At 44.6% G+C, this 13,829-nt stretch overlaps 1 protein-coding gene across 1 annotated transcript in view; it reads left to right on the plus strand.

The window, feature by feature from the left end:
- The first annotated feature begins 236 nt into the window (after positions 1-236).
- YWHAE (tyrosine 3-monooxygenase/tryptophan 5-monooxygenase activation protein epsilon) overlaps positions 237-13,829 on the plus strand; it is a 47,300-nt gene continuing 33,707 nt past the window's right edge. Inside the window, exon 1 of the mRNA XM_080712589.1 lies at positions 237-309. Within this exon, the coding sequence (XP_080568715.1) occupies positions 246-309 (64 nt within the window). The 5' untranslated portion in view covers positions 237-245. The remainder of the gene's footprint in view (positions 310-13,829) is intronic.

Genomic DNA, 13,829 nt, shown 5'->3' on the forward strand with positions numbered 1-13,829 from the left:
ATCCCACGCAGAAGCCGGGTCTGGCCGGCTCCAGCCTCTTTGGCTCCGCGCTCCAGGACCCGCCCCCCGCGCCAGTTGCCAGGGAGCGGTTGCCATAGAGCTGAGCAGTTGTCCGCGTGCGCAGGCGGAAGTCCCGGATTGAGGCGCCGCCATTTTTGCTGCCCGGACGCGGAGCGAGAGGCTGAGAGTTGGAGACGCTATCCACTTCCATCCGTCGCGCAGACCCTGCCCGAGCCGCCGCCGCTATGGATGATCGGGAGGATCTGGTGTACCAGGCGAAGCTGGCCGAGCAAGCTGAGCGATACGACGGTGAGTCGGGGCGGCCGCGGGGAGCTGGCATTCTCGGACCCTCTGCCGCCGCCCACGGAGGCCGGGGACGGGAGACAAAATGGCGGCACCGTCCCCGAGCCCGGCCCGGAGACGTGGATCCGGGAAGCAGGAAATGGCCTGAGGGCGCCCAGAGCAAGAGGAGGCCCCAGGCCCCGGAGTTTGGCCCCTCCGGTGTCCCTCCCGGCAGACCCTCGCGAGCCCGGAGGCCGAGGCGACAGGGCGCGGGAGGAGTTGGTTGTAAAATGGCGGCTGTGGGGGTGAGGGCGAGTCCCTGCGAGGGGGAGGAGATGGCGGGTCGGGTCTCCGGGCGAGCCGTCCCCTCTGGAGCTTCTGGGACAGCGTCGAGACGCGGGGGGCCACCGGGGGGGGCGAGGGGGAAGCGCGCCCTTCCCTGGGGCCCGGGCGGCGCGGGCGCCGTTCAGGGAACATGGCGGGTGGGGGCGGTGGCTTTTCCCCCGAGGCCCGGTGCGGGGCGGCGGCCGCGGAGTCTCACAAAGGAGAGCCCGCGGGAGCGGCGGCCGCGGGGGTGGCGGCGGCGGGCCGATCTCCGCAGGTCCTCCCGGGGTGGCCGCCAGCTGCGAGGGTGCGATCGCGCGATCGGACTTCTCCCCGGAGGCCGGCGCGCCCCGGAGGGTTGCGGGGCCTTTCCACCTCGCCTTCGGGGACGTCCAGAAAAACCTCACTTGCGCTCTGTCCTCGGACTTACATAGGAGGGCCTGAAGCTCCTGTAATCCTTTTCTGGTTTCATAAGCGGTGGGTCCTGGTGGATAGAACGTATCACCAGGAGGCCAGGAGAACCGTGACTCTTCGTCCTAGCCTTTGTAATGCCCGTGCTGTCCACCCATTTGTCAAAATGTTAACTTCACTGTTTACATGCACCATTATGCCACATGGAAAGACCTGTTGAAAAAATAAAAGATATTTCAAATTATGCTCAGTAAATTGTATTTTGACCGAGTCCCCAAGCTTGGAATGCTTGTTTTTACTTTGTTTTGGGGACCTTAACCTAAGACTTCGCCGAGGTTTGGGGTTTTGGGTTGGCGATCCTACCCCCCCCCCCCCCCCCGAATTTAAGTACATTGGTTTTACTTCCAGTTTTAATGGTTATTCTTTGTTGAGTTGATGGGGATGGTGGTGCCAGGGGTCAAACACATGGCTTCATATCCTTAGTCTCTATCCATTTAATTTTTAAAGTCATTTTTTAGAACCATTTTTAAAATAACCATTTTTAAAATAACCATTGTGTGTGTTTGGTCAGTCCTAGACAGTTTTTTTTTTTAATAAGCTTCCCCCCCACCCCACACGTTTTGTACCTGAATACTTGAGTTATTTCCACATCTTTTAAACTAGCACACAAAAGGGGAAAATCACATATGTGATTCTTGTTGTTCTGATGTTTTTGTGGTGAAGGGTGGGATGAAACGTTGGAATTAAAAAAGTTGATCTTTAGGCTTTTAAAATTTATTTAATTACTTTATTTTTTGATGATACTGAAGATGGAACCCAGGGCATTCTACCTCCAAGCTATACCCCTAGCCTAGTTTCACTCTTATTTTGAAACAGGATCTCACTCAGTTGCTGAGGCTAGCTGCAAACCTGCAGCTAGCCTCTTGTCTGAGTCTTCCAAGTAGTAGGAGTATGTGCCACCATGACTGGCCAATCACTTTTTTTTTTTCTTGTGGTGCTGAGGATGGAACCCAGGGGCATTCTACCTCTGGGCTACACTCCCAGAACTACTTTATGTTTTATTTGAAAACAGGCTCTCACTAATTTGCTGAGAGCCTCACTAAGTAGCTGAGGCTAGCTTTGAACCAGCACAGGCGTCCGGTCTCAGCCTCCCAATTACTGGGAATTACAAGTGTGTACTACCATGCCAGGCCTCATCACTTTTCAAAATGTTATGTAGGACCCTTTCCTTGAATGCCAGTTTGGTCATGTGAATAGTGTCAGGGTCCTAGTGTAGCCTCAGAATAACATTTTAGGAATTTGAAAAGTAGGAGTAAAAGATTCCTAAATTTTGGGAAGATGCTGAATATGATTTTTTTTTCTTGTAGGTTTTTAAAGTGCTATTTATATTGAGCAAGGTTCCTTTTGGGAGAGAGGGGAATAAGATGGGGAAGTACAACTCAAGGTCAGCTTTCTTTTCTATTTTACTGTGCTTAAAACTCAAACAAATATAGGAGTGAGTGCTTGTAATAGAAGTCTGCCCCCCAAATTCCCCAAGTAAGTTCCTCTCAATCTAGTGTCCTTGGGAGGAAACTTGGGAATTAATATTTTCTTTTTTGTGGAACTGTGATGAAACTCGGGGGCTTTCTACCTCTGGGCTATGCTCCCAGATCTATTTTTTATATTTTTAAATTTGGAAACAGGGTTTTACTAAGTTGCTGAGAGCCTCACTAAGTAGCCGAGGCTGGCTTTGAACCTGCACCATCCTTTTGTCTCAGCCTCCCAAATACTGGGATTACAAGCATGTGCCACCATGCCTGGCCTGAAACTTGGGGATTATATTTGAGTGCTTTTTGAATTGGGAAATTTGGGCTCTGAATAAATGACCAAAAGGGAGGTAGAGAAGAGTTACTTATTTTGTGGTAAATGGGGATTGAATCCAGAGGCATCTCTAGTCCTGTTTGTTTATTATTATTTACTGGAGATTGAAATCAAACATTCTACATTCAAGCTACATCCCCAGTCTTTTTTCTTGTTTTGAAATAGAGTCCTAGTTTGCTGATTAGAGTATCACCAAGTTGCTGAGGCTGTTTGAACATGTGATCCTCTCAAAAACATGGATTATGGGCCTGTGGCACAATGCTAAGATTTTACTTTTTATAATATATATATATATATATATATATATATATATAGTGTGTGTGTGTGCTAAGTTTTTTACTTTTTATATTATGTGTGGGTGTGGTACTGGGGATGGAACCCAGGGGCATTCTATCTCTGAGCTATACCCTCAGCCCTATTTTTTTATATATTTTGATACAGGGTCTCACTGAGTTGCAAAGGGCCTCATTAAGTAATAGTTGAGGCTGTCTGGGAACCGAGATTATCCTTTCTCAACCTCCTAAATGCTGGGATTAAAAGCGTGTGCCATCTTGCCTGGCTTTAAATTTTTATTTTTTATTTTTTACATTTATTTATTTATTTATTTATTTATTTATTTTTTTTTTTGCTGCACTGGGGGTTGAACCCCAGGGGCATTCGACCTCTGAGAAACACTTCCAACTCCCAGGCAGCAAACCTGAGATCCTTCTGTCTCAGCCTCTCTACTGGGATTACAAGTATGTACCACCACACCCGGTTTAACTTTTTTTTTTTCCTTAGTACTGAAGCTTCCCCAGAAATGTTCCTACTTTTAGCCACAACACAACCTATTTTTATTAGGGAGGGGTACTGGGGATGGAACTCAGGGATATTCTACTTTTGAGCTATACTTTCAGACCTATTTTTAAAATTATTTTGAAACAGGGTCTCACTAAGTTGTAGAGGGCCTCACTAAATAGCTGAGCCTGGCCACAAACCTAGATCCTCCTGTCTCAGCCTCCTAAATGTCGGGATTACAAGCATGCGCCACCCTGCCTGGCTTTGATTTTTTTTTTTTTTTTTTTTTTGGCTGCACTGGGGTTGAACCCAGGGGCATTTGACCTCTGAGATACACTCCCATCTCTGAGGCAGCAAACCTGAGAGCTTCCTGTCTCAGTCTCTTTGAGTACTGGGTTTACAAGTGTGTACCACCATGCCAGGTTTAACTTATTTTTAGTACTGAAGCTTCAATCCAGAAATGTTCTACCTCAGCCACACCATGGGGATGGTACCCAGGAGCATTCGACCTCTGAGCTACATCCCCAGTCCTATTTTTTATTTCTTTTCTTTCTTTCTTTCTTTCTTTCTTTCTTTCTTTCTTCCTTTCTTTCTTTCTTTCTTTCTTTCTTTCTTTTTTTTTTTTTTTGGTGGTACTTAGGGTGGAACCCAGAGGCTTTCTACCTCCTGGCTATACTCCCAGACCTATTTTATATTTTATTTGGAAACAGGGTTTCACTAAGTTGCTGAGAGCCTCACTAAGTAGCTGAGGCTGGCTTCTAACCTGCGCGATCCTCCTGTCTCAGCCTCCCAAGCGCGGGGATTACAAGCGTGCGCCACCACGCCTGGCATATTTATTTTCAAATAGGGTCTCACTAAGTTGTGGAGGGCCTTACTAAGTAGCTGGGGCTGGCCACAAACCCAGATCCTCCTGCCTCAGCCTCCCAAATGTTGGGATTACAAGCATGAGCCACCACCCCTGATTCCCAGCCCTATTTTTTTATTATTTTGAAACAGGATCTCACTGACTTGCAAAGGGCCTCATAAGTAGTAGCTGAGGCTGTCTGGGGAACCAAGATGCTCCTGTCTCAGCCTCTCAAATGCTGGGATTACAAGCATGTACCACTCTGCCTGGCTCATGAATTTTTTTTTTTTAATGTGGAAACGGGTCTCCTTATGTAGTTGAGGGGCTCACTAAATTGCTGAGGATGGTCCTGAGCCTGTGATTTTCATTTCTTGGCCTCCCAAGTACCAAGATTACAGGCATGAGCCTTTGCCCCGGACTTGGTAGTAACTTTTGGTTCATTCAACACATGAATGTCAAGAATGCATCTGTACAGAGACACTTAAAACACATGAAGCTTCTTTTTAACTTACACCATTAGTTGGTGAAGGATGACAAGAATGTTTTAAATTGACTCCTAAATTTATGTCTTGTTTGGTTGATGGTTTTTGTGGTATTAGGTTCAGCTATACATACTTCCAGCCCTATTTTATTTTTACTTATTTATTTATTGCGGGTCTGTAGATGGAACTTGGGCATTCGACCTCTGAGCTGCACCCTCTGCCCTATTTTTTATTCCTAGTTTTGAAACGGTCTCACTAAGTTAAGTTGCCGAGGGCCTCACTAAGTAGCTGAGACTGTCCGCGAACTGTGGTCCTCTGGTACCAGCCTCTGAATGCTGGGATTACAAGCGTGCGCCACCGTGCCCAACTATTTTTTATTTTTGAAAGTCAGTTTTTATTTTTATTTGTTTATTTTTTGCAGTACTGGAGATGGAACCCAGGGGCATTCTACCTCTGAATTACACTCCCAGCGCGCCCCCCCCCCCACGCTCCCCTGGTATTGCGGATGGAATCCAGGGGCTTTCTACTTTTGGGCTACATTCACAGACCTTTTTTTTATTTTTATTTTTATTTTTTATTTTTTATTGGTGGTACTGGGGGCGGAACCCAGAGGCTTTCTACTTCTGGGCTATACTCCCAGACTCATTTTATATTTTATTTGGAAACAGGGTCTCACTAAGTTGCTGAGAGCCTCACTAAGTAGCTGAGGCTGGCTTCAAACCTGCGTGATCCTCGGGGATTACAAGTGTTCGCCACCACTCCCGGCTTCTGTTTTTTATATTTTATCTGGAAACAGGGTCTCACTAAGTTACTGAGAGCCTCACTAAGTAGCTGAGGCTGGCTTTGAACCTGTGGGATCCTCCTGTCTCAGCCTCCCAAGTACTGGGATTTACAAGTGTGCGCCAATCTGCCTGGCTCCAGCCCTATTTTTTATTCTTTATTTTGAAACAGTCTCACTGAGTTTTAAGGAACCTCACTAGTAACTGAGGCTGGCTAAAAACTGTGGTCCTTCTGTCTCAGCCTCCTGAATGCTGCAATTACAAGTGTATGCCACCACGCTTGGCTTTGAAAAGCAGTTTTTGAGGGTTTTACCTTGTGGTATCCATCCTTTATATTACTGACCTTTTATAGGTCAGTAATAGTTTTTCCATTGCTGTTTCAGTTAATGAGCTATATTGAATTTTTTTTCTCATTCCTACCTGACTGCATAAGCTGAGCCTGTCCTGGAACTTTGCTATCTTCTCCTTTCCTAGCCTCCCAACTACTGGAGACACCCAGTGGTGTCTGCCTCCAAGCTACGCCCCAAGTCCTTAATATTATTTTTAGGTATTGAGATGGAACCCATGGTCAGTCTACTGCTGAGTTTATACCACCAGCCCTAATTTTTTTATTTTTATTTATTTATTTTTTTTTGTGGTACTGGGGTTGGAACCCAGGGGCATTGTACTCTAGCCCTATTTTTTAGTCTTTTTTTTATTTTTTTATTTTTTGTGGTACTGGGGATGGAACCCTGGACTTTCTACCCCCGGGGCTACACTCCCAGATCTATTTTATTTTTTATTTGGAAACATGGTCTCAGCAAGCTGCCAAGAGCCTCACTAAGTAGCTAAGGCTGGCTTCGAACTTGTGTGATTCTCCTGTCTCAGCCTCCCAAGTACTGGGATTACAAGTGTGCGCCACCACGCCTGGCTTTTTATATTTGAAACAGGGTGTCACTGAGTTACGAAGGGCCTCACTAAGTAGCTGAGGCTGTCCACGTAGCTCGATCCTCTGGTCTCAGCCTCCCGAATGCTGGGATTACAAGCATGCGACACCACGGCCGGCTTCCCAGCCCTATATTTTTTATTCTTTATTTTGAAACAGGGTCTCGCTGAGTTGCAAAGAGCCTCAGTAAGTAACTCAGGCTGCCTGTGAACTGTGATCCTCCTGTCTCAGCCTCCTGAATGTTGGGATTACAAGTGTGGGCCATCACAACCTGCTTTTATTTTTATTTTGAAGTGGTCTTGCTAAGTTTCTGAGGCTGGCCTCATATCTTTGATCTTTCCTCCTCAGCCTTTCAAGTACCAAGATTACGGGCATGTACCAGGCTGGTTAACACAGTTTTAAAAATCTCTTCTAGCAGGGCGTGGTGGTGCACACTTGTAATACCAGCTTTTGGGAAGCTGAGACAGGAGAATCATGGTTCATGGACAGCCTCAGCTACTACTTAGTGAAGCCCTTTGCAGTTTAGTGAGACAATGTTTCAAAATAAAGAATAGAATATGGTTGGGGGTTGTAGCTTTTAGATAAAATATACCTGGGTTCAATTCCCAGTACTGCCAAAAAAAGTGTGTGTGTGTGTGTGTGTGTGTGTGTGTGTGTATAGCTTTGACCCTAGGTTCAGTCTCCAGCACAAAGCTGGTGGTATAGCTCAGAGGTAGAATGCTCTTGGGTTCCATCTCCAGTGCCACATACACACATAAATTAATCTTGAATTTACTGTGTGTGTCTGTGTGTTACTGGGTATTTAATCCAGGGATATTCTACCTCAGAGCTACACTCTTAGCCCTATTTTTTGTTTTGAAACAGGGTCTTGCTAGTTTGAGGAGTATCTCACTACTTGCTGAGGCTGTCCTCAAACCTGAGCTCCTTCTGTCTTAGCCTCTCAGGTATACTGGGATTACAGGCGAGTGCTACCATGCCTGGCTGAATTTATTTCTGCTCTTGTGTACTGTGATAACAGGAGGTCTGTTAGTAATAGCTATGATCAAGTCAGGATTTTTGGGGGGATGTTAGGGGGTTCAGGAATGTTCTGCCTCTGAGCTACATTCCCTGTCCTTTTTTTTTTTTTTTTTTTTTTTGGTACTGGGGATGGAACCCAGGAGCTTTTAACCTCCAGGCTATACTCCCAGACAGACAGACCCATTTTGTTTGAAAACAGGGTCTCACAGTTGCTGAGAGCCTCGCTAAATAGCTGAGGCTGGCTTCAAACCTGTGCAAGTCTCTCTTCTGAGCCTCCCAAGTACTAGGATTACAAGTGTGTGCTACCACGCCTGACTTCGGTCTTTTTTCTTCTTCCTGGTACTGGGCATGGAGCCCCAGGGGCATTCTACCTCCGGGCTACAACCCCAGCCCTATTTTTCATTCGTTATTTTGAAACAGGGTCTCACTGAGTTGCAAAGGGCCCCAATAAATAGCTGAGGCTGTCCACGAACCTGAATCCTGTCTCGACCTCCCATATGCTGGGATTAAAGGCACGCGTCACCATGCTCGGCTTCCCAGTCCTTTTTTATTGATTAATTTGTGGTACTGGGAATTGAACCCAGGGGCATTCTGCCTCTGACCTATACCCCCATTTCTATTTTATGTTTCATTTGGAAGCCGGGGCTCTCACTAAGTTGCTGAGGGCCTTACTAAATTTCTGAGGCTAGCCATAAATTTGTGATCCTCCTGGCTCAGCCTCCCAAGTACTGGGATTACAGGCATGGGTCACCATCCCCAGCTGTTGCTTACCTTTTTTTTCTTTTTCTTTTGTTTTTGGTGGTGCTGGAGATTGAAGCCAGGGACATTCTAATACCTCCATACTACACCCCCAGCCTGATTTTTTTTGTTTGTGTTTTTTTTTTTTTTTTTTTTTTTTGGTGGTACTAAGGGTGGAATCCAGGAGCTTTCTGCCACCGGGGTATACTCCCAGACCTATTTTATATTTTATTTGGAAACAGGTCTCACTAAGTTGCTGAGAGCCTTACTAAGTAGCTGAGGCTGGCTTCAAACCTGGTCTCAGCCTCCCAAGCACAGGGATTACAAGCATGAGCCACCATGCCAAGGGCTTATTCTTTATTTTGAAACAGGGTCTCACTGAGTTGCTGAGAGAGTTTTACTAAGTAGCAGAGGCTGCCTGGGAACCTCAGATCTCAGCCTTCCAAATGCTGGGATTACAAATGTGCACCACCACGCCCAGGTGATTTTTTTTTGGTGGGTCTGGGGATGGAACCCAGGGGAATTCTACCTCTGAGCTACACTCCCTGCCCTATTTTTTATTCTTTATTTTGAAACTGGGTCACACTGAGTTGCAGAGGTCTCACTAAGTAACTGAAGGCTGTCTGTGAACCGCAATCCTTCAGTCTCAGCCTCCGGAATGCTGGGATTACAAGTGTGTGCCACCATTCCCGGCTGTTGCTTACTTCTTATTTCACCTTTCATTATTTCAGAATGCTGCTAGTATTCCTTCTTTTGCCTTTTATTCTTTCCAATCACATTATGTAGTGCTTTTCATTTTTCTCTTTAAGAGCTAAAATAATTTTGGGACATTAGGAATTTTCTGCTATTTTACTTTTGTGTGATTTTGAAGAATAGTTTTGAATAGTTTTGTAACTATTTTAGGGGGTATTAGGTCAAGTCTGGAAGGATATACAAATAGATAGTAAGACTTGGCCGGGCACGGTGGCGCACACTTGTAATCCCAGCTCTTGGGAGGCTGAGACAGGAGGATCGCACAGGCTCACTCTCGGCAACATAGTGAGATCCTGTTTCCAAATAAAAATATAAAATAGGTGTGAGAGTATAGCCTGGAGGTAGATCAGCCCCTGGGTTCCACCCCCAGTGTCACAAAAAAATAAAAGTAAGACATGATTAAAAATATTAGCAAGGACCCGAGTGTGGTGGCACACACCTGTAATCTCAGTATTTGAACCTGAGCAAATTTAGCAAGACTGTGACTCTGTTTTGTTTTAGTTTTTAGGTTTTTTTTTTTTTTTTTTTTTTTTAGTACTGGGGATTGAATCTTAGGAAATTCTATCCCTAAGCTACACTCTAGCCCTATTATATTTTTTGTTTTGAAACAAGGTCTCATGGAGGACCTCACTAAATAGCTAAAGCTGGCTGTGAGCCTGTGATCCTCCTGTCAGTCTTCCAAGTACTGGGATTATAAGTGTGTGCTGCTATCCCCAGTTGTGTTTTATTTTTGTTATACCCATAGCCCTATTTTATTTTTATTTTGAAACAGGATCTGGCTAGTATGTGTGTGTGTGTGTGTGTGTGTGTGTGTGTGTGGTTATTGGGGATGGAACCTAGGAGCATTCTGAGCTCCACCCCCAGCCCTACTTTTTATTTTTTTATTCTTATTTTTTGTGGTACTGGGGTTCCTGGAAACCCTTCTACCTCCGGGCTACACTCCCAGGCACCTGTTTTTTCTATTTTTATTTGGAAACAAGGTCTCTTAAGCCAGAGAGGCTGGCTTTGAACCTGCGCGATCCTCCTGTCTCAGCCTCCCAAGCATGGGGATTACAAGCGTGCGTCACCACGCCCTGCAAACACATTGCAAGTATGAAAATAGTCTGAATCTTTTCTTTTCTTTTCTTTTTTTTTTTTTTTTTTTTTGTACTGGGGATGGAACCCAGGGGCATTCTATCTTTGAATTACACAACAAACCTTAGATTATTTAAAATATTTTTGTGCAGTACTGAGGATTGAACCTAGGGGCATTCTATCTCTCAGCTACACCCCAACCCTATTTTTTATTCTTTATTTCTTTTTGTACTGGGGATGGGACCCAGGTGCAGTCTACCTCCAAGCTATACCCCTAGGCTGATTTTTTTATTCTTTATTTTGAAACAGGTTCTCACTGAGTTGCAAAGGATCTCACTAAGTAGCTAAGGCTGTCCAAGAACCACAATCCTCCTGTCTCAGTCTCCCAACTGCTGGGATTACAAACCCAAATGCTGGGATTACAAGCATGTGCAATCATGGCCACAATGCCCAGTTAATTTTTAAAATTTGGAACAGAGCTGGTCGTGGTGGCACATCTTGTAATCCCAGTACTTGGGAGGCTGAGACAGGAGAATTGTGGTTTGAGGCCAGACTCAGCAACTTAGTGAGGGCCTCCGCAACATAGACCCTGTTTCAAAATAAAAGCATAAAATCGTACTGAAGGCATATCTCAGAGGTAGAATTCCCTTGGTTATATTTCCAGTACCACCACAAAAAAGAAAAAATGCCTAAATTGAGCCAGGTATGGTGGCAGGAATGCTTGGCATCCTAATACTTTTGAGGCTGAAACAGGAAGATAACAGGTTTGACCTCTGCGTCAGCATCTTGAGATTCTGAGCAACTTACAGAGATCTTGTTTTCAAGTAAAATGTAAAAATTGTTCTAACATATGTCCAAATTGAGTTTTGTTGATATGCTTTAATGGTACAGAAGTGTAAAGCCTCTAATAGAATATTTCTCAGTGTGGTACAGGAGGTACATGATACTTTCCTTACAAAAAATTTGCAGCCTGGTGCACAGGCTTGTAAACGCAGGTTTATAGCCAGCTTTAGCAATTTAGTGAGGACTTCTACAACTTAGTGAGACCCTGTTTCAAATGAAAGAAAAAATAGGTCTGGGAGTGTAGCTCCGAGATAGAAAGACCCTGGGTTCCATCCCCAGTACCACAAACTATAAAGAAAAAAAACTGGGGATGTAGAGGTAGTGTGTGCCCCTGGATTCAATCTCAGCACCATACACATATTCTGAGTTGTGTGTGTATGTGTGTGTGTGGGGTTCACTAAGTACCTGAGGCTGGCCTAGAACCTGCGATTCTCCTGATAACCTTTGTGAGATACTAGGATGGATGCTATATCATTTTTTTCCCCTTGGTGTGTATATCTTTAAAAATTTGTTAGAGCCATTTGTGTTGGCACATGTTTGTAATCCCAGCATTTCTGAGACTGAGACAAGAGGATCTGGTTCATGTATAGCCTCAGCTACTACTTAGGCCCTTTGCAACTCAGACCCTGTTTCAATATAAGTAAAAAATAGGGCTAGGGGTGTAGCTTGGAGGTAGAATCCCCCTGGGTTTCATCCCTAGTACAGAAAAAAAAAAAAATTGGTTTGAAGCAAGGTAGGTGGTTTATGCTTGTAATCCTTGTACTACATACAGCCTTGACAATATAGCGAGAGACTCAGCAACCTAGTAAGACTTTCAAACTAAAAAAATAAAATAAAATAAGGCTGGGGATATGGCTCAGAGGTAGAACTCCCAAGTTCAATCTCCAGTACCAAAATTTTTTTTTAGTTTGAAGGCTTTATTTCTCTTAATATTCAATCTTGGGAAGTCCGTTGTGGTTAGGAGGTCAGGTTCTAGAGGGTAAGGTGGTATAGGTCTGTGATCCCTGCTCTTGGGAGGCTAAATCTGGAGAATCACAGGTTTGAAGCTAGCCTCAGCCACATAGTGAGGCTGTCTACAAATACCAACAATATATTTCCAAATAAAAATAAAAGATCTGTGAATGTAGCTTAGATGTAGCGTAGAGGTAGAATGCCCATAAATTTAATCTCCAGCACCACACACATACAAAAAAAGGATCTTAAGTTAGATTGGCTGGATTTGAGTTTTAGTTTTAGGTTTATAATTAGAGTTATCCAGAAGGGCATGGTGGCAGAAGTTTATAGTCTCAGTACTTGGGAGGCTGAGGCAGGATATCAGGTTCAAGGTAAGCCTCAGCAATTTAGTAATACCCTCAACAACTTGGTGAGACCGTTTCGAAATAAAAAATGAAAGGCTAGGTTTGTAGCACACAAATTGGGATGGTTTGTAGTAGTTGGCACATACCCTCCTTTGACTGTGTGGTTTTGTTTTTTGTTTTTTGTTCCAGAGATTGAGCCCAGGGGGATTCTACCTCTGAGCTCTTCCACTCCTATTCATTTTTATTTTGAAGTTGGGTCTAAATTGCTAAGGGTTCCTTACAGAGTTCGCTGAGGTTGGCCTTGTACCTGTGATCCTCCTGTCAGACTCCCACATGTTAAGATTACAGGTATGTGAGCCGAGTGTGGTGGCGCATGCTTGTAATCCCAGCATTTAGGAGGCTGAGACCTGAGGATAGTGGTTCACGGACAGCCTCAGCTACTTAGTGAGGCACCCTCCACAACTCAGTGAGACTCTGTTTCAAAATAGAGAGTAAAAAATTATGTAGGGGGTGTAGCTCGAAGGTCAAATGCCTCTGGGTTCCATCCCCAGACCTGCTTAAAAAAAAAAAGGATTACAGGTATGTGCCATCATGCCCACCTTGTATTTGTTCTTAGAGAAGTAAATGAATTTCTATAAAGATGAATTCATATCCAGATATGATTAAATCTGAGCACAAATCTTAGGTCAGATTGGGTCCATTAATGTGATTATTTTTTGGGGGTACTGGGGATGGAACCCCAGGGGCATTCTACCTCTGAGTTTCACTCCCAACCTGATTTTTTTATTCTTTTGAAACAGGATCTCACTAAATAACAGAGCCTCACAAGTTGGAGAGAATGGCTGCGAACCTGTGATCCTCTATCTCAGCCTTCCATTAACGTGTGTGTGTGTGTGTGTGTGTGTGTGTGTGTGTGGTACTGGGGATGGAATCCAGGGGCATTCTACCACAGAGCCACACCCCCAACCCTATTTATTTCTGTTTTGTTTTTACACTGGGGATGGAACCCAAGGGCTTTCTACCTCTGGGCTACACTCCCAGACCTATTTTATATTTTTTTATTTGGAAACAGGTCTCAGTAATTTGCTGAGAGCCTCACTAAGTAGCTTCGAACCTGTGCGATCTTCCTGTCTTCAGCCTCCCAAGTACTGGAATTACCACGCCTGGCTCCCCAACCCTATTTTTTACTATTTATTTTGAAACAGGGTTTCATTGAGTTGCAAAGGGCCTCATTAAATAGTTGAGGCTGTCCATGAACCTTGATCCTCCTGTCTCAGCCTCCCTAATGCTGGGTGTACTAATGTGGGCCACCATACCCCTCCTCCATATTTACTGGTTCGATGGTGTAAAATGGAGATTATACGCTTTATTTTCTTGTGGTACTGAGGCTTTTATATAGGGGCATCTATGTCTGAGCCACAC

Source organism: Muscardinus avellanarius, assembly GCF_963383645.1.
Source record: "Muscardinus avellanarius genome assembly, chromosome: 16".
Taxonomy (NCBI): domain Eukaryota; kingdom Metazoa; phylum Chordata; class Mammalia; order Rodentia; family Gliridae; genus Muscardinus; species Muscardinus avellanarius.